The 26,054-nt window shown below is 37.3% G+C and overlaps 2 protein-coding genes across 2 annotated transcripts in view; one reads left to right on the plus strand and one right to left on the minus strand.

The window, feature by feature from the left end:
• GTF2F2 (general transcription factor IIF subunit 2) overlaps positions 1 to 26,054 on the plus strand; it is a 78,061-nt gene that overhangs the window by 12,340 nt on the left and 39,667 nt on the right. The window contains exons 5-6 of the mRNA XM_030272280.4: positions 2,301 to 2,339; positions 23,911 to 23,992. Of these exons, the coding sequence (XP_030128140.1) occupies positions 2,301 to 2,339; positions 23,911 to 23,992 (121 nt within the window). The remainder of the gene's footprint in view (positions 1 to 2,300; positions 2,340 to 23,910; positions 23,993 to 26,054) is intronic.
• On the minus strand, positions 13,187 to 14,586 carry KCTD4 (potassium channel tetramerization domain containing 4). Its single transcript, NM_001245802.1, is given in 1 exon segment — positions 13,187 to 14,586. A coding segment is annotated over 1 exon segment (774 nt). The 5' UTR covers positions 14,418 to 14,586; the 3' UTR covers positions 13,187 to 13,643.

The following is a 26,054-nucleotide window of genomic DNA, read 5'->3' on the forward strand; positions in this document are numbered from 1 at the left end:
AAGCAGGTTCAGCTGGCTGGCAGGGATAAGCTATTTTATTTTCATTTCTGTTATTAAAACTATAGACTGTTAATTCCTGTAAAAATTTAAACAACTGAGGATATAACACACAAAATATATGGTCTGTTAGAATGGGCTCCATGTGATGGGAATAGTCTTTTTGCAAACTTCATTGCTTTAAAATACCTTTTGTTTCCAGTCTCACTGATGTATGTGTAAAAAACCAACACCCCACCACCACCCACTACCACAATAGAAGCAAAAAACCCCACCTAACCAACCCCAGTCTGTTGCCGTTTGTCAACTCGTGCATGTTGTAGAGTAGGCTGAGCAGCTGTAGTCTGCATTAATGAAATATATTCAGTAGACATAGTACAACTTCCTTTACCTTCTTCATTATATTAATTCTGAGAAGATTTTTAAAGCAGAACTTGTGACCTAATCTTAACAAAACTGAGTTGTCTAATGTTGAGGAAGAAAAATGCCACTTTTTTGCAAGACTTGAATTTTGTCTAGTTTTTTGTCTCTGCTGTTGAGGACAGATACAAGCACACACACTTTTCCTGTAGACATGAAGTATGTTTATTGCTATATGAATCAGAGATGCTCTTAGCAATGTTCAAGTGTGATGTCTTTGGCAATAGTTTCAGTGAGGTAGCTCTGGTCTTCCATTGAAACTGAGTTGAAATTGAACAGCTTTAAGTCCAGTTCCATCTCGCTTCCCACTTCAGACAAGTGTTTGTATCTTTCTTTGTATGTTCTTCATTTCGTCCTCTCTGCTTCTTGTGTGTATACTGAATGTTTCCTTCATTAAGCTACAATTGAGTTAGGGTATTGGTTGGGCATTTATTTTATGTCATGCTGTAAATGTGCCAAATATGCACAAAAAATTACATCAATGAGAAAATACTTGGTTTTCTGCAAACAAGCTATCCTGGATGTATGTCTGAAAGTTGGCAGGGATCTTTACTCACTTTGTGAATACTCATGGCTGGGAAGGGGCCGTATAATGATTGTTTCTCATAGGGGAAGCAGGTGCCTTTGGCTGCTGAGACTAATGACAGCCGCCTGGTGTAAAGAAAGAAGGAGCTGTAAGATCCCGGTTTTTATGTTTGAGTTTAGTCCTCAGGCTCTCTAGCCATCTCAATGAGAAAAGAGGGACAGAAGCCTTCAAAGCAAGAATCAGTGGCAAGAAAAAGGTTTTCTAAAATATTTCATGTTTTCAGTCATTTTAATATCCAGCCTGTAAATGGCAGAAATTATCAACCCAACTGAACTTGAAAATTACTCTCTGAGTTAGCAGTAATTCACTTTTGCCTGTGAGAGCAATGATAGCTGTAACTTGCCTGAGTTGAAAGCAAAGGACAAGTATGTTTTACCATTTCTAACTGTGTTTCAGGGAAGTGAAAATGTTCTTTTTGTTCTCTGCATCAGAGGATGCATAAAAAGGAGAAATATAGGAGGAACAGTCAAATATAATACTGACAAATTAATGGAGGGGTTTAATCTTACAGGACTTGGTAGGGGTTACAACTCAGGTTACTACAATACATCTACTGGTAGCCATTTCTTGAAATATGGGATTGGAATTTCTTGCAGAAACCTGCTTCTGAATCTGACTCTGCCATTCACCAGAGTGATAATTTTTTAGCAAGGTACTTTGCAACACTGTGTCTCTTTTGTACTTATGATTCTCTTCTACATGGAACAGGAGATGTTTCTGATTATATGTATTCGTTGTACTTGACAAGTACAAATACTTGAGAAAAAATACCAATGGACTATAGTATCATTGCAGGACAAATAATCAGAGAGGAAAAGCTGGAAGAAATAAATTCTTCCACGGCCTGTAAAAAGGGTAGAGAAGAGGTTGATCAAGGTCAAAAAATTACCTAATGCCAATAAGTGCAAATTTTGCAGAGCCCTGGTTATTTTTGTAATATACAAAAATGTTTGTCTAGGCTAACCAGAGAGGTAAATGAATGATGTACATTGCTTGAGCGTAATCCTGCTACTGATTTTGTATAAATGTGTAACTTTGTTCTTGCAGAGCTCAGTAAGAGGTACAATAGAGTTCTCTCATTTAAGTTGCGACTGAGTTTGGGCACTAAAGGACTATTTTTTTGTTGTTCCTGGTAGCAAATTATTCCTCAGAAGATATATACACATTAATCAAATCCAGTGATTTTGATTTTATCATAATTTATCATTCTTTACTTTGCAACCCAGTTGTTGGATGTAATTTCAAATAATCAACACAGAAACATTGTGATTACTTTTCTGTTTATTTTTTTTCCCAGAAAACCAATCAGAAGAAAAATCAGAAAGCGGCACTGCCGGTGAGTACAGATATTTTCTTTGAAGCACTTAAGAAATTACTTATTACTGCAGATTTTGAATTTTGCTTCTTAAGAAATTGATACATTTAAAAAGTGTCTTTTAAAAATATTTTTTAGAATATAATAACATTAAAAATAAATTTATAACTGTTTATCTGCTGTACCCAAAAGTTTAAATTTTAATATTTTTTATTTAAAAGAGGTGGAATAAAATTATGAGGGAGAGGTTTAGAAATGTAATGTTGTTTGCAATGTTGTTTTAGATTTTTATTTATTTCTCAACCTCTTTTTTTGTTTCAATTTATTGTTTGTCTGCCTTTAGTTTGAATTATTTTCTTCTGGTTGGAAAGTTTGTGACACATTTCAAGATCTTTTGTTATTTGATTCCAATTGCATAAACTAAGCAATCATAAAAATAGTCCATAAAAAGCAGTATTATCTCTGGTGCACATGGATTAAACAGTACTGGGACTGAAGTGCACTTGTTACGTGGTAATGGCACAGACAGGAGATGCTTCATGTGAAAGATGTGAAAGAGTTTCAAACTCTTACTTTTCTTAAAAGCATTTCCTAAACAAAAGTATAATGCAAGTGAGTGTTTAAAATATCTTCCTGAAAGTACTTTTTGGACACTTAAACATGGAGATATCTGCTTTTTCTAGTATCTGACTTCTTTGAATTGCCTTTCAGCATCAAATATTGTCAAAAGTGTATAGTTTGTGTCTGGCTGGAGGTAGGGTTTGGGTTTTGTTTTCTGTAGCAGGGAATTTTTTGTAAAATGGAGATTCCATCCATTACACTGACCTAGTGTAATAGAAGGCTGGTGTTAGGAGTGTTATACTCTGCAGACTTGTACTGAATCCAAGGTGTGTATTATAGCTTGCAGTTCTTCTTAGTTAATTGGTAAAACCTGTTCACTCTGATTCTGTGTGAATCATGGTGCTGTTTTAAGGTAAAAAGGGCTACTTTCTAGAGATTGGTATTTTATACCACTTGAAAACTGAGATTCACTACTGTGCAGTGTCTCGTGTAAATCAGATATTGAGATTTTAACTGCTAAAATGAACCAGAATTTCGATAATTCCATTTAGTTGTTTTTTTTTAGTTGTAAGGGCACACTCTTGGTTTTGTTTTGTTTTGTGTTTGAATGGTTGAATTGTCTGCTCTTCACTTGGTGCCTCCTCCGTGTTCTGCAATTGTTGTGTAAGATGGCCACGTGGTTAGTTGTTTGTACTTTTGCTTCAGCCAGAAGAATGAATTGCTCTATGGAGTGAGCTGTTTAAATATGCTAACAAGATGAGTTCTAAACCCATTTTATGGAATCAAACTGGTTATGGTTTCACTCTCTGAATGATGGTAGTTGGTTACCCTGGGGCATATAAAGGAGGACTCTCAGCCATCAGTTATACTATTTGCTTATTCACTTTTTTCTCAAAATCATTGTGGAACTCAGATGACCCTTTCCAAACTGCCTCTCAGGTAATTCAGGTTATTTAGTACTCAATTTTTGTGTTGATACACTGTTTCTTACCCTACATCAAGTACTTTCGAGGCAAAGATGATGTCTTTTATGTATTTATTTAGCATGTTAGCGTAACAAGGTCCTTTTGGGTCTTGCTGAAATAAAATATGTAAGGTTTATCCATAGTTAGTAAGTAAAAAAAGTAAATGAGATATGACATTCAGAAACCATTTGATTTATATCCTTAAAAATTATTACATTGATAAGGTGCTGTCAAACTTTAATGTCATAAATCCTTAGTATTATGTATGACATTTTTAATCACATTCATTGTTGGGATAGTTGTAAACCACCTAGAAAAGCGATGATAGTGTTGCTACTCTACATGATGCTGTTTGAGAGAGACTGTGAGTGATCATGGATTGCACAAAAGGTCATCTGGCTGGTGTCCTGTCTTCAGTGGTGGCTGGCAGCAGATACCTTGAGATGAGAGTAACAGTGTTGTAGAACAACAATGGTACCTCCCCAAGGTACTTCTCATAGAATCATAGAAGAGTTTGGTTTGAAAGGGATCTTTAAAGCTCACTTAGTCCAACACCCCTGCAATGGGCAGGGGCATCTCCAACCAAAACAGATTGCTCAGACCCCTGTCCAACCTAACCTTGAAGGTTTTAAGAGATGAGCATCTGCCTCCTCTGTGGGCAACCTGTTCCAGCTTTTTCCAGCCTTTAGTGGTTCACAGCTCAGGGAGATCCAGAACCAGAAGTGATGGTGTTTTACCAAACAGGACCTCATGGATTTTTCTTCTATGAAGTGTCCCTGTTGGTTGAGCCCATGTAAAATCTTTAGTATCCACGATATTTCAAATAATGTTTACAGCAAAATATTCAGGAATCAAGACTGTGAGTTTTGTGGATTTTAGCCCTGGGTTTCCACACAAGACATATGTGAGACAAGTTTCCTTAAACTAAATTTGAACTCCTTTTGCATTTTAACATTTTAGATCAGTTTTTCCATACAAAAATCCTATTTGTTTAGAGCTTGTGATGAACAGTGCTTGGTGATTCAAATAGTGTTGTTTAGTGCCTGAAGGCTGGTTATGCTAAAAGTAAAAAGAATATAGCACGACACACTAAGCTAAAGAAAAGATTAGCTTTGCTTGGTCCTATATGAGGATGAGCAAGCAATTTAAATCCAAATATGTGTATGTGGCTCTTGTTTGTTTATGGCATTGCTTGCACCTACCTGAAAGTGCTGTCAGTGGTGACAGAAGCTGTGAAAACCAAGCATTTGTGCCAGTATAAAGTGTGACCTGCTCCCCCCCCCATAAAAATAGTCAGAAGCTTCTGCTTTCAGCCTGTGTAGTCTGCTGAGAATGATACAGTAAAGAAATGCATTCTCATGTAAGAGCAAATTCAATTGGGTGCTGTCCTTGTGGAAGTGCATATTATGGAAGCTGCATGGGCAGGAACTGAGTATATAATTTGCCCAAGGTTTGAGCATGTCGACAGACAATATAGGGTGAATTTAGTATTAAAATTTTACCAATTGTAAGTGTATGAGTGTGACTGCAGACACAAATATACAACACTCAAACTGTTTGTAGATGCCACTTCCTTAATTTCTTGAAATTGTAATAAAAAAAATATTATTCACACGTTGATTATACATATGTTGGAATATTTGAAATCATTGTGTGATGATAACCACTGAACTCCATGTGATAAAATAAGTAATTTTTTGGTAAAGATGGAGATTTCTTACTGTATAACATGGGATGATATAAAGTTGCTAAATGCACATTTGATTTTATCCTCTTTCAAGCAGTTAATGTATATTAATTAAACTCCAAAAGTGAAACTATTACTGAAAAATTATTGTCAGGAGGAATAAAACAGTAACTTTTAATTTAATACTAGTGTGCAACTCAGTGTTGAAGATAATTTAGATGCAGACTCTGCCATGTTCAAGACACAGAAACAAGTTTTTGTCTTCTAAATATAACTGGGTTTGTTGGCAGATAAATACAACAGAACTTAAAATACAAGCTTCCCAGCAATCAGTGTGAGACTCCATTGGTAACTGTTGAAACCAACAAAGCAGTTATTCCTGCATTAAGGTATATGTAGTCAAGGCCTATGGTACTGGTTATAATAAATATTGTGCAAGAACAGGGAAAGTGCAATGGTAGAGTAGCAAAAGGATATGGGTTTAATGTAGGCCAGCATTAACTGGAGTTAAATTTTTTGAGAATTTGTGTAAATGTCCTTGGTGCCCTTAGAATCTGGCTGTTTGTTTTAGGATATTGTATGACTAGTCTATAATATATATCTGAGCAAACTAATGCACTTACTGTCATACAGTTTCTCTCCTAACAACAGAACCTGATACTAAACACTGGGAGTTAATCCCATGACCGTATTTTGTCCTTCTATGATGTCCATGTCCAACTTGTAGAAGTGCTGAATAAACAGAAGTGTGCTTTTGGCTTGTACCAGAGTTCTTGGTTTTCCTTATGACTCTTGAGGAATCCCAGGAATTTTATCATTGCAGATCATTACTTCACAAATTATGTTTGTCTTCTGTGAGGTATTTTGCTGATAGTTGCAGTTCACCCACATACCAGCATTTGATGGGTTGGATCACATTTGATGGGTTCAGGTTTTTGAAGTATTGCAAATTCAGAGCCTTGAATGATGGATCAAAGGGGCAGAGGAAAATCAAATGTTTTCTGTGTTGGCCAGTACAAGACTGAAATGTAACAGATGTAAGGCTTGCAAGAGTCAGTTTCAAAGTGAATAATATGAGGGAGCTCTGTGGGCAATCTGAGAAATCATAATATTGGCGTGGCAGAAAAGTTATAGAAGTAGACTTTTATTTTCATATGGGAAGGCATAAGGTGGCCTACATGTTAGATTTCTGCCCTGTTGGGAAAGAACTTTATTTGCTGTTCTTTTTAGAAAGTGTGTTGGCAATGTCACGAGACCTGGCAGTGTTGCAGGCCTTAGATAATATTAATATTGATAAGACTTCTAACCTCAAGAGTGCCTTTTCCTCTCTTTAGCTGATTCTTATCAACCTGGCTGGCAGGACCTTTAATTTGTCTCCTCTGAGACTACCAGTTTCAGCGCTGAGAAAATGTACTGCTTTATCCCTAATACTTGCCAAAGGCCTTATTTAAGTAGTAGAGAGGCAATAAATGACTGGGTTTGGTGTTACAGTTGCTTGTTCTGTTTACATTTTTTCATGCTTAGCCTGTTCATTGCTAGTTTGTTTGCTTATTTTTTCTTCCTGATTGAGAGTCTGTATCCACCTCTGACCTGGTTTTTTCTTTCCAGTTTATCTGTTTGCTATGGTACAAAATCAGGAATCTCCTAGGAGCTAACAAATAGCTTTCTGTGGAGCTGCAGCAGGAGATTTGTAGCTTGAAGTTTTCTATTAACAATTAAAAAAAAAATTAATTCCTCTGACTTCTGCTACAGTAAAGAAAATTGCCTCCTTGAAAGCTGGCATATGAAAAGCAAAAAGAAAATTTTGTATGATTTTTCCTCCATTATTTATTTATTTATTTCAGGATTATTAGACATTACTTGTATTGTATAACCTCGCTGTTGCACTGTGTGGATCTGTCTTCATCACAAAACCAAGACCCTCAGCTGACAGAGGGTAACACTGAGTCCCTTCCTTTTCTTCTCACAGTGCTCATAGGCCCTCTCACCTCACTTCTCCCTCCCCATTCTCACAGCTGGGGGAGTCCAGCACTGCAGGCTTCCCTGAGCATCAGACTCCAGACTCTAGCAAGCCCCTTGGAACTTCATCTTCCTGGGGCATTTCCCAAGCAAGCAGCCTTGGGTTTTTAAATCTGAATTCTCATTTCCTTGATGTGTTTCTGTTGCTGGTAAAGTGCCACCCCCTGACACAGGATGCCATATCTCTCTTCAGGAGCTGTGATCAAGGAGACCTTGTGCTTTGGTTAAAGCAGGCTTTCCATACTTGGAACGAAGCTGAAAGTTTGGTGGTGTCAAAAGAAAAAAAAAAAAAACGTATTCTGGAAAAGCGTAGAGTACAAAACTGTACTATTTCAGTACAAAACTGAAATAATGCTTTGGGTGGAACTAATGGAATCCCTCTTTAATGCCCAGAAAGATGATGGCTTTCATGAACTATGTGCAAACCGGGGTTATGTCCCCCAAAGTCACACCACCAGTGAACAAGGCAGTATTGTATTTTTTAGCATTACCAGGAAAAGCTTACAGACATTCAAAACGACTCAATTTATGCAAGTCATCTTCTAACAACTTGGTTTTGAAATCCTAGCATGTTGAGCTTGCATATCATCATGTTGTAATGGTGTTTTAAATGGGTAGCTGCTGTTTTCAGCTATAATTATTGTACCAGCTTTGAACAGCACAGATAGAAACAGCTTCTTGGGAGACTGTTGCATTAGCTGTGTGAGGTACTCCTACTACAAACATTTTTGGGAAAAGAAATCAGCTGTCTAGTTCTACAGAATATTACGCAATTTCAGAAGGAAAGGCAACTGCAGCTTCTTTTTTGGAGTGCTTGCTCATCCGTGTTCCTCAGGTGTCATCATACATCTTCCCCAGTCTTTGCCACACTGCTTGTTTTCTGGCATTTTGTTTGGCATGATGATGATTTACAGAGGCAGTGTTTTGAGACAATGTTCGCTGTGATATACCAATACATAGGAGTTACAGAATGTCTATTTCAAATGTAAATAAACCCCAAAATGTTTGTTTTTCTGTTCCTAAATTTCTTGTGCCTTACTTACTGATTTTGTTTCAACATAGTAAACTTTGCAAGCCTCTCTCTTCATATAAGGATTCCTTCATTTTTTAACTAGTAGTCACTTTCCTGTCAATCTACCCTGTGTTGCAGGGCAGCAATCAATGCTGAGTTTATGTAATAGCTATTTTGCAAAGATGATCCAGCCTAGGAAAATAGTATTTATTTTGTCACAGATCCAAGTGAACTTGTGCTCTTCATCCCCAATCCTGATTTATTAGTCAGTAGCATTAGGGCAACATGACCCTTCTACACAAATAAATGAATGGATTAGACTCTGCTTTTATTATATGGTATTATTTGTTGCCTGCCCTTATTCTGCTTGTATCCTAATGAGGAGTGGAGGAAGAAGATAATTTTCCTAACCTCTTCTCACCTTACTGAGTGGAAGCCTTGTAATGCTTTTAAGAAGCGAAAATAACAATGCTACTGATTTTCTGCAAATGTGATTTTTACCTACTGTATAAAAGAAGTGACCTGTTGTCCCTTAAACAGTTGTAATTGGTTCAAATTCAAAAAAGTAAAAATATGACATGAGCCTTTGAAAACATCAATAGTACAATTATGAGGCTGTGAAACACTGGTCAGTGGGTGAGTCAGTACTGAAGGTACAGAACTGGAGCTGCAATTTGACCTTGTTGTGCAGCCTCTGTATTTCACAGCATCAAGACTAGTTCTAGAAATCACATCTAACTCCAGAAGTCATTGGACAGTAAGTGGTTAGAGACTGAAGAAATACTTTGAGCCGGCATTGTATATGTTTTTCCCATATATATTGTATATGTATATGTTACTCTTTCCTAGGCATCCCTGACAAAGCCCCACAACTGGCCGGATGAAAGGAAGGAGTGTGGTGAAACAGAAAAGAAAAATTGTTGTATCATAGGAGGAGAGAACAAGACAAGGGAAAGAATGTGAGGGTCAAAGGATCAAAAATGGGAGTTCTCCCAGACATGTGAAGTGTCTGGGTATAGAAACAGTCCTCAGTCACCAGGGAAAACTGGGCTAAAAGAGGCCTTAGTCTGACATAGTGCAGCCACTTGTAGATTTTGTTCTCAATAGAAATCCATATAGTTGGTACCTATGTCAAGTGTGATAATGTCCTTGGCTTCTCTTCCACCACTGAGGAAAGGTGGGCATCCAGATGTCAGTATTTTGGTCAGTTTGGCAGCTATTTATATTTTTCCATGAGCAATCATTCAAGAAATTAATAGGGGCAAAAAAAAAAAATAAATTGTAGTCTATGGAATTTAGTCCTGCCTTCAGTTGCCTCTGTCTTTTCTGCTTGGTGACCCCTTTTCTCATCTGACAAAATAGGCAGGGAGGCAACCAGTACTGAGCAAGCCTGGGAGCAGGTTAAGTACCTCATTGGGGAAATGGAGGGAAGTTCCTTCTTACTCCTACTGGAGCAGTTGAAGATCACCAAGGAAATTACGGTAATTGTCATTCCTTCTGATACTTGTAGGGCAGTTCTGATAAGTTTGTCGTGATCCAAGTCTTAAGGAGAGAAGGAAGAATATAAATATTTTACCTGCACATCATATACTAAGTAATGTTAATGTTGTTAGAACAACTGTGGGTATTTCTGACTTAAGTTCTTGGTTTTGAAGCTTTTGTATTGTCATAGTAGTTATTGAATATGAAATTTTCAGCGTTAAAGAAAAGACAGAAAAGGTAGCTGATGCATAACTGGGTACTTTTTCTGGCTCATCATACTGTGATGGAACATAATGGAAACCTGACTGAACATATGCAAAATAAATTTATGTTATATTTAGTAAGTTTATGGAGTGCAAAGGAAACATTATTCACAGTATTGAGGTTTTTATGTGCTTTTTTGTTCATACACCAAAACAAGACACTCCCACCCTGAAAAATTGCTCAAGAAGTGTCTAATTGTAGCTGATATGTCATGATTCAAGACAGTTGTGGATTTCTTTAGTCTGAATAGGGAAGGGAATTATTTTTTACCTCCATGTCCCTTTCTGCTGTGTAATTCAAAGAGCTGAGGTGCCTTCGATCAGAGGTAGTATGTAAAATTTCAACCCTGGCACTTGCAGAAATGCATCGCTGCTCATGGAAAAGGGGAAATAAACAAGATTGAAGTTAGTGTTGCAGCAGATGACTTTACGTGTGTGCCATAGATGTCAGTGCTACTTACACAGAAATATACAAAAAATCTAGTTAAAATTACATAAGGTAATGAATCATTGAATTTTAAACAAACAAACAAACCAACCTGCAATAAACCAACCAAACAACATGGGTATTTATTTTAATAATGATTAGAGAAGTACATTTTTCACTTAAAAAACCTTTTTTTTTTTGCAAGTTCTCTTCCATAGGTTGAGAAGGCAATAGATACTCAGAACCAAAAGCCTAGCAAATAAATCTTTTATGGATAGCTATTGAATATTCTTAGAAGATGCTTCAGATGGTTTCCATGTTACCTTTGATTATCAGCTTATGAATAACTTATATTCTGAAAATATTTTCTACAATAAATGCAGACTCATCAAATTGTCTACTGATTTTTCATGAGCAAAAGTCATGCTCCAGTAAAAAACTGATGCTGCTTCCTGATAGGAGGGTGCTAACAATTGATTTCTTGGTGTTTGGCATCCTAAGAGCCTAACTGAAAGGCGAGCAACCACAACATATTTGAATTAACTTATATTAATTGTTTGAAATAAAAATTGGTTTTAGCCTTCCTTCTCTTCAGCTGCAATTACATTTTAAATTTTGGTCAAAGACCCAGGACAAATGAATGTTGTAATCAAAAGTGTTTAAGTGCAAATGGATTGACATCCCAGGAACAAGAGCCTCCTCCAGACTTTGTGCTGATGCAGGCTGTGTATTTGACAGCACTGTGAGCATGCTGCTTTAAAACTTGTGGATTCATTATGGAGCTTTTTTAGATTGTCTTGCCACTTTATCTTGTTCATGTAGAGAATTTTATCTACAAAGGGCTTTTCATGTAATTGTTCTGTGTGATTGTGTTTCTAGTTCTTGTCCTAGAAGATCAACAGGATTTTGTATTTCTTTTAGGGAAGCTTTTCACAGAATTCCTACAGGTTCTTATAAGCACAAGATTAGTGGTTAATGAGGATTTTTTTAATACCTCGATTTGAAAATAGCTTGGAGGGGGAGGAGAGAAGATGACACATGCTGGTGGCATATGTAAACAATAGTATTTTACTATGTGTCTTTTGTGTGTATATAATTAATGCATTTGGACAAATTCAGAGACGTTTTGGGATACATGGACAGTTCAGCATGTCTGCCTGAAATGTAAAGTAATCTGATTTTTAAACATTAGAGTCTGGAAAAGTTCCACTTAGAACCATATTTTTTATAAAACCACATTTTTTTATGAACTGTAAGTCTGTAACCTCTCCAGAATACTACATCAGAATGAATACACTGTGTAGAAATTATGAGTGTTATGGAGAGGTTGAATCCCCTCATTTGATAAAATCATATTGGAATATGTTTCAGTCACTGCTCCCTGGTGTGGAGATGTAGCATCCCTGTATTATTTCATCTCTAGCAAGGGACCTAGTTAAACAATACCTGTTGTATGTTAAAAATGAAAAAGAGATTCATGTTGGGGGATAAGTAGACCTTGAATTTGTATTCTCAGCCCTTGATACTAAAGATTGATTTGTTCCCCCTAAAATCCAAACCACAACTGTTCTCAGCCTGTCTTCTGTTAGCTGTTTTCCTTGGTTGTCACTTCTAGTATGGATTGTACTGCCTTTTGTTGACATTATTTTTTTCCTGTATAAAATCAATGCTTTGGGAGAATACTTAGTTCGATTTTTTCTTTCTTTATAAGCATTTTACTTGAATTTTGGGTTCATATAAGCTGTGAATGATGATTGGTTTAAATGACAAACAACGCTTAGAGTTAGTGCTGCTTCTTCTTGCTTTTTGTGATGATTTTTCAGCCTGCTTTTGTGAAGTGACTGGTTTGTAATACTTGGGTTTAAATTAGTTACAGTTGTTCTATAGAAACTATTAAAACTCTGTTTAAAATATCAATTAAAAGATTTTATAAATAGTGGAGATGAGGAAAATTAAGATATTTATTCTATTAATTAGGGTGAATAGTGTTTCATGCCAGCAGGTGGTCTGTTCAGAACTGATAGTACTCATTGCATCTAGTAAGCCACTGTGCAAAGCAAGGGCTCTGTTCATTGCCTGTCCTTAGGAGCACAAATGATTGCTAGGGCATTGTAGGATGACAGTACTGGAAACCTGTCACACTAAACTTAATGTCAAATACTTTTTGATATGCTATCAAATAACCATCAAATAGCTATTTGATATGTATGTATGATTAGAAAATTTAACATTCTGTGCAGATTGAACCCAATTCCTATAATAAAATTAATCTCCCCAAGCATTATTTTGTTGGTTTACATGTTTCTGGCAATGTTAGTATAGCAATGTGGTATAAATTTGGGGTTACGTGAGTTGAGAAACCATTTAACTTGAAAATTAAGTTGCTTATTTTAAACTCTCTTGCAATCTTGTCTTTTGCAAATTGAATACAATAGATTACCATAAACAATAATGAACAGTCAAAATCATTTATTCCAGTTAAAATCAATTCTGAATTTGTTATAAGCAAAACATACTTTAAGCCTGCTTATTATCTGAAAAAACTCTCACTGCTGTTGAGCAGAGCAGTTAGGTATATGCACGTTCATCACATAGGTACACAGAAATTCAGCTAGACTCTGGTTGAAAGACAGCATTGAGAAAACATATTACAAAGAGCATAAAGCATTCCATCTGTGTTTACAATGTTAGCAGATAATTCTTGTTAAATTCAGGCATAAAATTTTCATTCAGCTTAAGTAAGCCAGAGATAGATGTCATTATGAGATTTACATACCATTAGCTCACATCAGTTGATTAGCAGCTGAGCTCTGTGGTACAGGGCTAGTTAGATGCATTATTTGTGATGCCAGGAGGCTGCAGTTCAAGGAGGTTTACTGGCTGCGTGCTCGTTTCCTTTGCCTTTGTGATTACTTGATAAAATGCAGTGCATCACTGTGAACAATCGACCCTCTTGAACAGTCCAGACTAGTCAGCAGTCTAAATCCACATTTTAAAGCTGTCATTATAGCCTCAAATTTAAGAGTTTCCAGGGTGCAGACAAAGGTGTTGTCCTCCTTCAGTACCAGTCGTGTACCATTTTCAGACTTTATGAAGTACTTGAATTGAATAATATTTGAAGATACTGAAAACTCCTCTGGAAATCCATCCAGCCTGCTTTTGGACACCAGTACAATTCTGGATTTTATTTTTGCAATGAATTCAGGAGCATTACAAAAGATTCTAAGTCCTTGTGAACGGTCGTGGCTGTCAGTTATTTCCAGGAAAGTAGTCTCTCGGGATGCTAGCTGTTCCTTCTCCCACCTTGATTTCACTGCCTCTGAGAGTACCTTAAGCTGGAAGAATTCGGCTTCTTGTGCCAAAAGTTGATTTTCTCGAAACCCCTCTGGTAGAAGAAGTTCTCCGTTCCGTAAGAAGTTGAGGATGTGTCTGAAAAGGAGTCCATCTCTGTCTATGAAGTAATGACCATCTGCATCAAATGGGCACATTATTCTTCCATTTATGATCCCCTCCAGAAAAGAATCTGGATACTTGGTTAGTGTCTGTTTTTGTGTGATATATAGATAACCACCGACATTCAGAGTAATCAGAGACGTTTTATAGTCCTTGTCTAGCTCGGAGCTTTCAGAGTTGATGTTTTTTTCTTCGCATTCATTTTCTCTCCTGCTTGCTTTTCTCTCCATTATTGAAGCTAGGACAACAATACAGCTATCCTGCTTTGCTCTTGTCAGCTTGCAAAGAGAATGTTTCTTATTAAAAAGCACCTTTATTCAGCTCCAGCTCGATGTTGGAATAGAAATGCTGCTCGCATTGCTCTGACTGTCAGCTTGGCTTTGCAGTAGGTGGCGTATCAGCTGTGTGTGCAGGGAGATAGCAGGAATATGACTGTAAGAGAGAATTTGCATTTAACTGTGTAAGGGAAGAAGCGTATAACAACTGTTTGTTTTATTTCTTTCCTTTAAGTCTAAGTAGTTTGCATAGCTTAGGGAGTTCTGCACAGAAATATGTACTGCTATACTAAATGGCAACTTATTTTCAATACTTGAAGATGTATTTGTAGTGTCAGCTGGCCAAATCATATTTTGTGCTTATAGTGTTAAACAGCTTCATTTGTGTTTCAAGGATTTTTATTTTCACAAAGCCTGTTTTTCATGTTGTTTTTTAGTACCGATGACGGTACCTGATGCATACAGCAGGACAACAGGGAAATGAAAGGTGTCCCTGTGTGTATAAGGGGGGTATCATCTGTGGAATGTGTGCATATTCATGTCACTTATTAATTGGGTATGTGTGCAGCAGTAAGGTGTTTCCACAGAAGATACCCTGGAAGTGGTGCTAAGGACTTGATCTGATTGTTCCAAGTTTGTGGCAAAAGCTTTTATTTGCAGTCAGAGGGTCTATCCTCACCATCACAAGATCAGCAGCCTGATTAGGTTTTGTTTTTTGCCTTCCTGTGTGCCATAGACAAAAACAGTTTTACACTGAGGATTTACCATTTATATTGATGATGGTTTTTAAATCACCAAGACTGTTTAGCATCAGTTGCTTCTTTCTCAATAGAAAAACTCAGCTGCCCTGTGGAACAAAGGGCTTGTGTGCCTACAGATAGCTTTGAACATCACATAACACCATAGCTTAGCAACACTGGGGTACAGGGAGGCAGAGACATCGGCACAGCAAACTGAAATCAAATGCCTGTCTTCTCTCCTGTACTTTGAGCCTCCCAGTTGCCTCTTAGAAGATTTCCCCTTTAAATGTATGCAGTTTGGAGGAGGAAAGGAGAAGCTCTCCACGCATCTCTATGAGTGTTTCCTTGGGAGCGGACAGATGGGAGCCACTGCACGCATTCCCCAGCACAGGTGGGAGCAAAGGCTTTCCTTGGGTTAGACCTGGAGAGGAGGAGGTTCCATCTTCCTCCAGATGTATTTTTCACTTTACAGATAGATGTGTCCTGCTTTGTCTGACTAGCAGTGGAAAGGCAGATTATTTTTCGGTAAATTCTTCTGCTCTAAGTATGTTATTCCTACTGCTCCCACTGTCTGTAAGGTTGTTTATTGATATCACAGAGTAATCACTATACTATTTTATTATTTGGTAACTGACTCTAGTGAAAATAAATGTTTTCTCTAACTCTTCTCCTTGCCAGGGTATCTTATCCCTAGTGTATCCCTGATACACTAAATTTTTCTGCTGCTGTATATGATATATTAAGCAAGTATTATTAATTAAGTTTGATTTACCAGGAATTAGCAATGGTTTTATTTTTAACTCGTTGATGCCATGGATATGTTTAACATAACTTCAGTCAGAGATTACAATCAGTTTCTTATTTTTAAACATTTAGACTTTTTTTCAAGATTAACTCCTTTCACTAATTACTAAGTATTTCAAGTTCAAGTTACTGAATTAGTAATTGAGAAAATGAAAAAGCCAGGTAGTTTCAAGTAAGACTTTTTTTCCATTACAGGAGACATCCATTCAAATTTATTTTATTGTCAAGTGGTGGAAAATTCACATAATGTGCTTAGATTGTGCATAACTAAAATATTGAACCATCTTATTGTCTGTTAAACCTTAAGAGAATGATTGGTGGTGCTTTCATCTCACACAGTGAATTTGAAATATTTTAAAGCTGAGCTAGGAGCATCCTGGTACAAGTAACCAGGGATTTCCAAGGAGAGAAGGGATTTGTAAAAGACAAGAAATTTTCCGTGTCCAATTAAACTGCATTTTAATAGACAGAATTTACAACACTGTGTATTCTCTTTTAATAATCTTCTCGATGTTCTAACACTTGCAGTTGATATTTTCCACTTTTGTGAACAAGTAAGTATTCTTTAAAAGATCATGCAAAATCATTTTAGTGGTTTGTATGATAAAATATTCAAAATGGATTTGGTGTGGAAAATATACTCTGTGGAGTTCATGAATATTTACACTTAAACGTTTTCGACTTGAAAAATTTAGAGCTGCTGTAAAATTTTCATCCCCACAAACCCATGTAGCTTTATTTCACTGCAGCTGACAGTCATCTGTAAAACAAAACTAAAGCCTGGCATTTCTCAGTGAAAATTTTCCACTTTCTGTGCCATACTACAAGACTTTACCAAAAAGCCCTCATTCTTCCTGTGCACTTGGTGATACATATGGTATTATAGTGCACGCAATTTTAATGGGGTGATTTCATATAACTTACTGTTTTTTAAAGGTGTAGGTTTGCTGGATTTCCTTTTTTCTCTCCTTTTGTCCATGCACTGAAAGATTATCCAAAAGTTCATTTTGGCAAAGATACTGAAATATTTCTTGCAATCAAGTTAGAGATTTTGACCATTTTTGTCCTTTGAAGGTCTTTTGTGTTGTGTACCAGTCAGTCTGTGGTAGCTGAGACATGCCAAGTGCATCCCAGATCTTGCTTCCCACTTGGATTGAAACAGAGTCGCTTGCTGCTGGGTGCTTTCCCCTGTTATTAGTGAATTGTTTCTTCCCTGTCCAGCTGAAGTGTTCTGCTTACAGTGTGGGATAGCAATCCTGAAGTGAATGTTTTTCACGAATTATTAGTGTCACCTGTATGCTGGGTTTGTCATTGAAGTAGGGAATAGTGCTGGAATCCAGCAATTGAAAGGATATTGTTTTGGTTTCAGATTAAGTCAGGAAGTACACTGAGCACCCTTGTGCACACTTAGGAGAGTGGCTATAGTAGTAGTACTCCCTTCCCAAGTTACAAACACTTTGGGTTGCAGCAGAAGGGCAATCCACAGAGATTTTCAGGTTTTCACTCAGACAAGCTGTCGTGGAGACAGTGAAATTTCAGTGCTGTTGTCTAGCAGCTACACAGAAAAATAAAACTTAGGAGGAGGGGGCTGGGAATCTTCCCCTCCTTCTACCCTGCATATTTCCTTTTGGAAAATAAGTTCACTCTCACTCATCTTCCACCCTCTTCCTGAACCTCCTGGTCTGTAAGCTTGAGCATGCCATGGAGCTGAGGATTCAGGACCAGAATACAACATGGAAAAGTTGGTCCTTTATCCGTGGTTCAGCTCACTTGCCTATCCAAAGATCATCTTTACCGACAGTCTGCTGTCAGAGAAAATAACCTGGGTTACAGAGACCAGCTAAATTTTTTATTAGAGTACAAAAGAATATGAGGAAAATTCTCAGCTATAGGAGGGAGAGAAATTTAGATTAGGAAGCCATGCTAATGCACCCTAATCTGTTAGGGTTATTGAGGTAGTTTGCTTGTCATTTAATGTCAAAACACAGAAAATTGGCCAGGTTGTTGGACATTTAGACCATTCAGTAGCTCCTGTCACTCAGTTTTGGTAGCATAGAATTTCTCATTTCAAAAATATCTCCAGATGTTGATTAAGAGCTGTTAAAGACAGCATAGTAGTTAAAGATTTTCAAACCAGCAAGTCTGAATAATTTGCATTCGAGAGTTTCTAAAAGGCTGTCTAAGGAACTGTCAAAGTTGCTGTTGATATTTTTAATAATTTTTGAGCACTGCAATTCTACAATACTGGAAAAGCAAATGCTGTGCCAATATCTGCAAGATGAATTAGAAGAGACAGGTATTTAAATATGAAAAGGTATTGTATGAAAAATGATAAAATATCTGACTTGGAAATCAATCAGTTAAAAATTAAGGGAGAGTAATATAATGCTAATCAATGTGTGGAGAGAAAATGGGTGGTGCAAATTTTTTTTGCCCTTTTCTTAAATTAGAATTTGTTCAGCAAAGCAGGTGATGCTTTTTTCTGATAAATCCTTCAGTATGTTTCAGTTGCAATTTTGTAGTAGAATATATACTGCTGCAGTATGCAACAATATACCACATTAGTTTCCCTATCATTTAGCTATACAGAACTTAACCTGCAGGCTTCAAACTGTCAAATGTTAAGCAGAAAATTATCACTCAGATGTTGCCGTGATTTGGTTCTTGGTCCAGTTTTTTTCTAGTGAGTGATCGAGGAGGTAGTTGGTGATGGTTTTGCTGATGGTACACCTGAGAGTATAGTCGGTAAGGTGATACATTGATGATGCTGCAGGATTTGGGTAGTTGGTTTGGATAACATTTTATTATAAGCAAATACAAAGTTTATATGTCCAGGAATACACTGTAGGCAGAGTTTGCAGTATTTATGTTTGCAGGAGAGTTAGGGCAGAGGTTCTGATCTATGTATAATAGGTCACTAACAGCTGAGCATGAGTTCTGTGCAGTGGTCAGCAAAACAAACATAGAATGTATCACTGGATGCCTAAATAAGGGAATGCCAAGTGAAGACCTGGAGAGCTTGTTCCATAGTTGCATAGCTATCAGGGAAGAATGGTCTGAGAAAGGCACCAGCTTTGAGGCAAGAGAGGTGCCAGAAAATGCCTTTGGTCTGTAAGAGGAGAGCTGAGGTCTAGTGGAGGAAGGGGCTGTTCCTTTTCCAGCCAACACATGCAAAAGCCTAGGAAGCTGCATCATGGTTTAAGTGAGCGGTGTGAGCTTACCAGGACTTCTGACTTGGATGCTGGTGTGCTGGTTTTGGCAGGGGAAGAGTTAACTTTCTTCACAGTGGCTGGTATGGGGCTGAGTTTTGGATTTGTGCTGAACACAGGGTTGATAATACAGAGATGTTTTTGTTATTGCTGAGCAAGGATTACACAGAGCCAAGGCCTTTTCTGCTTTTTGTACTGACACACTGGTGAGGAAGTTAGGGGTGCACGGAAGGTTGGGGGAGACAGAGCCAGGAACAGGTGACCCAAACTGACCAAATGTTCCAGACCATGTGACATCATGCACAGTATATTAAGTGGGGGAAGAAAGAGGAAGAGGGAGTTTGGAGTGATGACATCCATTTGGAGTGATGGCATTTTTCTTTTCAAGTAACTGTTATATGTGATATAGCCCTGTCTATCCCAGCCCATGAGTTTTCCAGCTTTTACCCTTCTGATTCTCTCCCTAATCCTGCTTGTGGGGCAGTGAGTGGCTGCATGAAGCTTGGTTGCTGACTGGGGTTGAACCATGGCAGCTGGGAAGCAACAGCCCATCTTCTAACAGCTGAGGATATGGTGGCACATATGCCCACAGCCTGGCCTTACTGCACTTTTATCTCCTTTTTCCTGTTGCCTGAGAACCATGCATCCTGAGTGTGGTCATCTTCTCCCTTTTTGCTTGGCACTGCTCACAGCAAGCTCCAGAACCTGACCCACATGCTGTCAAGTCTAGCTGTGAGAGACAGTATCTCAGGAGAGACATACATAAACTGGACTTTCTCAGGCCAGTAAGAACAATTAAGAAGCTGAAGGACTGGCATAATGGAAGGTTCAAGCAAACATGATTTATTTTTATTAGGCTTGATAAAGGTGGAGACTATGTAAGTGCTTGGATGGGCAGAAATGCTTTCCTAGCAGGCTCTTCAGCTTAGCAGTCAGTGGTCCAACAAGACAGTGGCTGGAAATCAAAGCTGAGTGCAGTCAGACTAGAAGATTAATACATTAAAATCTCCAAGCCAGTCCATCTCTCTCTCTCTCTAAAAACTACAACAAGCCAATCCTATCAGACCATCTACTGCACAATTCCAGTAAATTTCTCTCCTGCCTGTTTATTAACATTGGCTTAAGTGTTTCTACCATATTCTGTTCTTTGATTGTCAGCAGGATTCCCAACTGGAATCTGTGTTTCCCCAGCATATCTATCATCTCACTGAGACAATAGTTGAAATTGCTTTATTAATTGGCACCGGGGCATTCAGGCAGGGAGTTCAGGGTGAGGATGCATTTGGCAGCTAATGATGAGTGTATGGGTTCTGTCTGGAGCTGCACTGAGGGTCTTTGTACCTGCCAACGTATGTTGGGCATTTGAGAGTGTGAGTCTCTTGGGAAAATCTTGTATCTGGATGTTTGTGTGTATCTTTATGTATTCTGCTAGACTATGGATGTGTTAAAATCCCAAAGAGGGTCTGGGGAAAGAGGGACATAAGCCTTGGTTTTTGGACAGTGGATGTTCTTAGACAGCAGGCAAGCTTAGCTGCAAGGTGGTGTTTGGGAGACTATGCACAGCCTTGTACATTAAGCGATTGGAACGTTTTGTCTGGATTTGACCACAAAAGTCAAATCTGGAACAGTGGTAATTAAAAGAGAGTATTAGCCGAAACATCGAGGATGAGATACCAGAGAAGTTGTGGATTCCCTAACTCTGGTAGTGTCAAAGGCCAGGTTGGATGGGGCTTTGAGCAACCTGGTCTAGGTGTTCTGACCATGACAGGGGAGTTGGAACAGAGTGATTTTTAAGGCCCTTTCTAACCCAAACTATTATGTGATTCTGTGGTAATACTAAGGATAAACTTGTTCAGTTGGCATGTTTGTTTTCAAAGTAGTTAGTGGGTAGGAACTCTATGCTTTACTGATTCTGATCCTTGAAACTCAAAAATTCTGCAAGGTGCAGGGAGATTGATAGTGACATGTCAGGGTTCAGGCAGCTTGGTTAGATGGTTCAGGTGAATATAGGTTAGCTAGCCTTGAAATCTGTACCACAGAAGTCAGAAAAAAATTGTTATGGAGTTCAAGATAAGATTGGAAATGTAGTGAATGCTAACAAACATGGCTTTATGTAAAGTTTTTCTGGTTTAACACATCTAATTTAGTTTATTTTGAAGATTGTGAGTTTAAAGTAATAGCACATTTGCAACCTGCTTAGCATTTCCTACTGCACATAGTCTAGATCCTTGTGACATTCTGATTTATATTAAAAAAAAAAAAAAAAAAAGCACAGAACAAGATTAAAAACAAGCCAACAGTTATCAGAAAGGAGTTATGAGTAGGAAGCCTCTTGAGTTGTAGTTTGAAGGGCTTACTCCAGGATTAGCAAGAAGGACAGTGGTGAGAATCACTGCTTTAAAAAATGTGTCATGATTGACACAAATGCTGGTCAGACAGTGAGTAACTATGACAGGACTGTCACAGTGTGACTGGGATTGCTTAATTCACAGAATCTGTTTTAAAGACAGTGAGTTTTCACCAAGCCAAAGGCAATTATACACCTAGGCAATGCAGAGCACATAGATAAAATGTAAGACTTAGAAAAGACTCAAAATAGTTGTGTTAGTAATATAATAGCTAGTCAACTCCACAAATCCCCAGAACTTGGTTTTTAGAGACGTATTGATCTTAACCCAGTTTTAGCCATCTAAGCATGAAACAGTTATGGGACACAGACACCGTGCACCCCCTCCTCCAAAAAACCCTACAAAAAAAAAACACCAAAAAAAAATCATTGAATTCTGAAAGAGATGGGATCATTTTTTTCCTGACAGTCTCTCTTCCTCCCTCTTTCTGCTGAATTCATAGATTCTGAATAACCTTCAAATGGCTTAAGTGAGGTGAGAGAAATTCCAGCTCCCGTATCTGTTATTTTACTTCCATGTATGGTTTTCATAAAATTGGTTCAGTAGTATTATATCTAGTTTCTGGTCTCTCTTAGTTTCTGGTTATCTTAAAGCATCATTTCAAGATGGAACAAGATGCAAATAAAAAACTCCAGAGTGATTTAAGTATGGCAAAAAATGTCATGTAATGAGATAATACATGAGCTTAAATTGGTCCATTTATTGAAAAGGTGATTGAGAAGCAACTTGGTAATGATTTATAAGTACTTTCAAAGGGAGAAAACACCAGGTACTGAAAGACTCTTTACCATAGTATAGAAAGTCATGAGATGAACCAACTGCTAGAAGCCGAAGCCAAATTCTTATTAGAAATCAAGCAGCAATATTAGTACCACTTTAGCCACAAATAAGTTACTAGGTTCTGTAAAGAAGAAAGACCATACAATTTTTCTGTCCATGATGCATAGGAAGTCAGGCAAATTTGACAAGTTGTCTCTTTTGACCATTAAGCTGGGAATCTACAAAACCACAAGTGTTTTAAAACAAATTTTCTTCTGTTTCATTCAAGCCTATCTTAAAATATATGGCTTTCTTACTGCTTTCAAAGATTTAGTTTGAATCAATCCAATAAATTTTAGATTAAATGATTTTAAAATACATGATGTCTAAGTAATTGCTTCTGGCATTATTCAGGGAGAGCAGACTTAAATGTGCAGGTGTAGTAATATTTCAGTCTATAAGGTGATAGGAAATCCAGAGGTGTCTCAGAGTGCCTTGGGTTATTTGGACATCAGTATTTCTAAGTGTTTCTGTCATCTTCTGTGACATTGCAGCAGAAGGTGACAATGACAGTGTAGAGCTCTTGGAAGGACATTTTAATACTGAGAGCTAATCAAGCCTTTAAAACTCATCCTTTCGTGTAACGCAGGGCTGTTCCAGAGGTGTTTAACACATATTGCACTGGCTATGCCCAAACCAGATGGATAAATTGACATGCGTTCCTCCCACATCCACACATCATGCACTAGAACATCATAGTAGAAGTGAGGAAGTTTGCCCACCATCACTTTTCTCTCTTCATTTCTGCATTAAGTTGCTTTTAATTTTTGGGTTTACCTACCTTTATGGTGTAGGCTGCTACTGCTCTGTTAGTCATCTTTGCTTTAGGCAAAAGGTGGTCACGCAGGGTAACAAAGTGACTGCGTCACTTTGTGGTGAATGTACAGAGAGGCGTATTACCTAAATACATGTATGTGGTGTCCTAGATTACTAACTGAAAGCTTTTACTTCTTTTTCCTGATTGTTACCATCTGTTGTATTATTACTTTTTTTGCATTGTGTTCCTTTAGTGTACTTTTTAAAAAAATTGTAACAAGAAAAATGTAATACTCTTTTCCTGAGAATAAGAATAAAATTAGCTTTTTGCTTTATCTTCATTGATTATTGTTTTCATAGTCACTGTATTAATTGCCCATTTACAGAAAAGTTCCTAGATAATAATCTGAGTGCAACATCTAGAGAAAGGAGTTGCAATCTCTTATTTAAAATTTGATCTCTGTGATCCATTCTTATATGTAAAACATCTGAAGGCAAAACAAGGAAGTCTACGGTATACCAGCTATGGAAACATATTTTTCCTGCTTATTTTTTGGTGTCTAAATAGCAGGGATTTTAGAACTTGATTTGAGACCTTAGAATTAGGTTATATTTAGTAAGTTCTTTATTACTGAAAAACAATGCAAATGCTGACCATCTTGGTGGATCTTATTTTAATGTCCAGTTTTACTTAATTTTCTTTTCATTCTAGATAAACTTGCCTTGGAAGGAATAGTGGTGCAACGTGCTGAATGCAGACCTGCAGCTAGTGAAAATTATATGAAGCTGAAAAGGTAGGAGTCCTTAATGAAAAATGGTATGTGATATCTGACTTTGGTGCTTTTATTACTGCCTTACTAAGGAAGGGTGATTTCGGTATTATCATGGTCTTACACCAGATCTACACAGAACCAGAAATGATCTTGCTTTTGGGGTGGATTTACTACAGGGAGGGAGTGAAGGCTGCTGTGGCCATTGTATCTCCCTCTGGTTTTGTCTGGTGGGATGATGCAGACTTCTGCATCAATTCATATGCAAATCTCTTACTAGAGCACATGTACCTTTCCATATTGGAACATATGACTGTATTCAAATGTGATTCAAGCTGAATTTCCTAGGATTTAAGGGATTACATTGGTCTGCTTGAGGTGCACTTCTTGAGTGTGGTTTTCTGTGGATCACACAAGTTTAATTCCACTTTACACTGTGCCATGCTAGACGAAAAGGATTTCTGTAAAGATATTTAAGATGTCCAAAATAGGAAAGAGTTTCTGGAGAAGTGCTGGATCTAAACTGGCATGGTCCTTAGAAAAGGTAGTGACTGAAAATACCAGAAGTGTCATGGAAACCACAGCACACACATTTAACAGGATCATTTAATGACTTCTGAAAATTTAAGCAGATACCTCTAGAATTTGTCATGTGATTCATATATCTTATGGGTAATTAACTTGATGATATTCTCTAGTAATCAGATTGGGGATTTAATTGTTCCTTATATTGAGTCCATCTTTATATATTTTAAGTATGTGGTTTTCATTAGACCGCCTTTTTATACTGTGAGTTTGTTGTAAATGGAGAAATTCAAAGCAGGAAATTTGAGGAAGAAGATTGTCTGTGACTGGTTTTAAAATTGTCAAAAGAAACATAAAGTGCAAAGTTTTTCTCTGATGCCTGATCTGATTTCTGTGTATCATATACTTTTTCAGTATCTTGTATTTTATTAACCTTCTCTGTCATCTAAATAGCTCCAGTATTTCCTTATGGAGTTAATTCCGTTTTGACATTTTTTGACATTTTATGTTCTAGCTGTTGGAAATTAGTACCATAGGTTTGTTCCTGTACAGTGAAATACTTAATTTCAGATGGAGTTCTATGATTGCTGTCATGGTTTTTGTCATCAGTAGGAAATGGAGTTGAGGCAAATGTAATGTTATAGAAAATGACTCATTTCAATTTGGCAATTTTAAATATACATGAATATAGAATGTAAGATGTATTTACTTCATACTTGTTCTAATCACTGGTTTCTTGATCCAAGTGCTTTTTTGCATTTTGTACATAGTTGATCAGATAAGTTTCTTCATGTAAGACCACAGAAGGAGACCAAAACAGAACTGATAGCTTGAATTAAGTACTACCCAAACTTTGAATTTTCCAGTGTTTAACTTTCTGTCATGCATGCCTGGATGCAACTCCTCCTGGTCTTCAATTTTGTCATGTTCTACTCCTATAGGAGCAACAGAAGTACAAACACAAAAGCAGATTTTGTCTCTGAAAACATTGGCAGGTGAAAACAACAGTACTGTTTTTTTTTCCTTCCTCTAGAAAAATTGCAGGCTGTGTATTCCTACTTTTCAACTTCACATGCTGTTAGAGGTTTTTTGCCTTCTTACCAAGAAGTTAAAAAAAATTAGTCTGATCTGTTAAGAATCAGCATGAGATTTAGCACATCTAGCAGTCACAGCCTCAGAAGGAATTGGTTTATATCCAAATACTGTATCTGGTATTTGAGTAGTAGGATCTAATTTTTCACTCCCTTTATGCTCTCCCACCCTCAACATGCTACAGTCTGTACATAAAAAAAGGTGACAGCATTAAAGATAAAACACATACATTATAGAGCTGTGTTATATTAAACCATTTTGTTCATTTTTCTACTTACTGTTGTGCTTTATATGAGAGAGACTCTTCAAAGATGGAATTTATAATATTGATAAAACAGCAAGTCTATTGTGTAGGCTTTGAGTGCTATAAGACTAAGTTGAGTTGGGGAGGAAGTAAAATTAAAAGATAAATGCAATAGCTTCAAACGTTTAAGATCTAGAAAATGGAGCTGCACACTCTCAAAATCTG

Source organism: Taeniopygia guttata, chromosome 1 (assembly GCF_048771995.1).
Source record: "Taeniopygia guttata chromosome 1, bTaeGut7.mat, whole genome shotgun sequence".
Lineage (NCBI taxonomy): Eukaryota > Metazoa > Chordata > Aves > Passeriformes > Estrildidae > Taeniopygia > Taeniopygia guttata.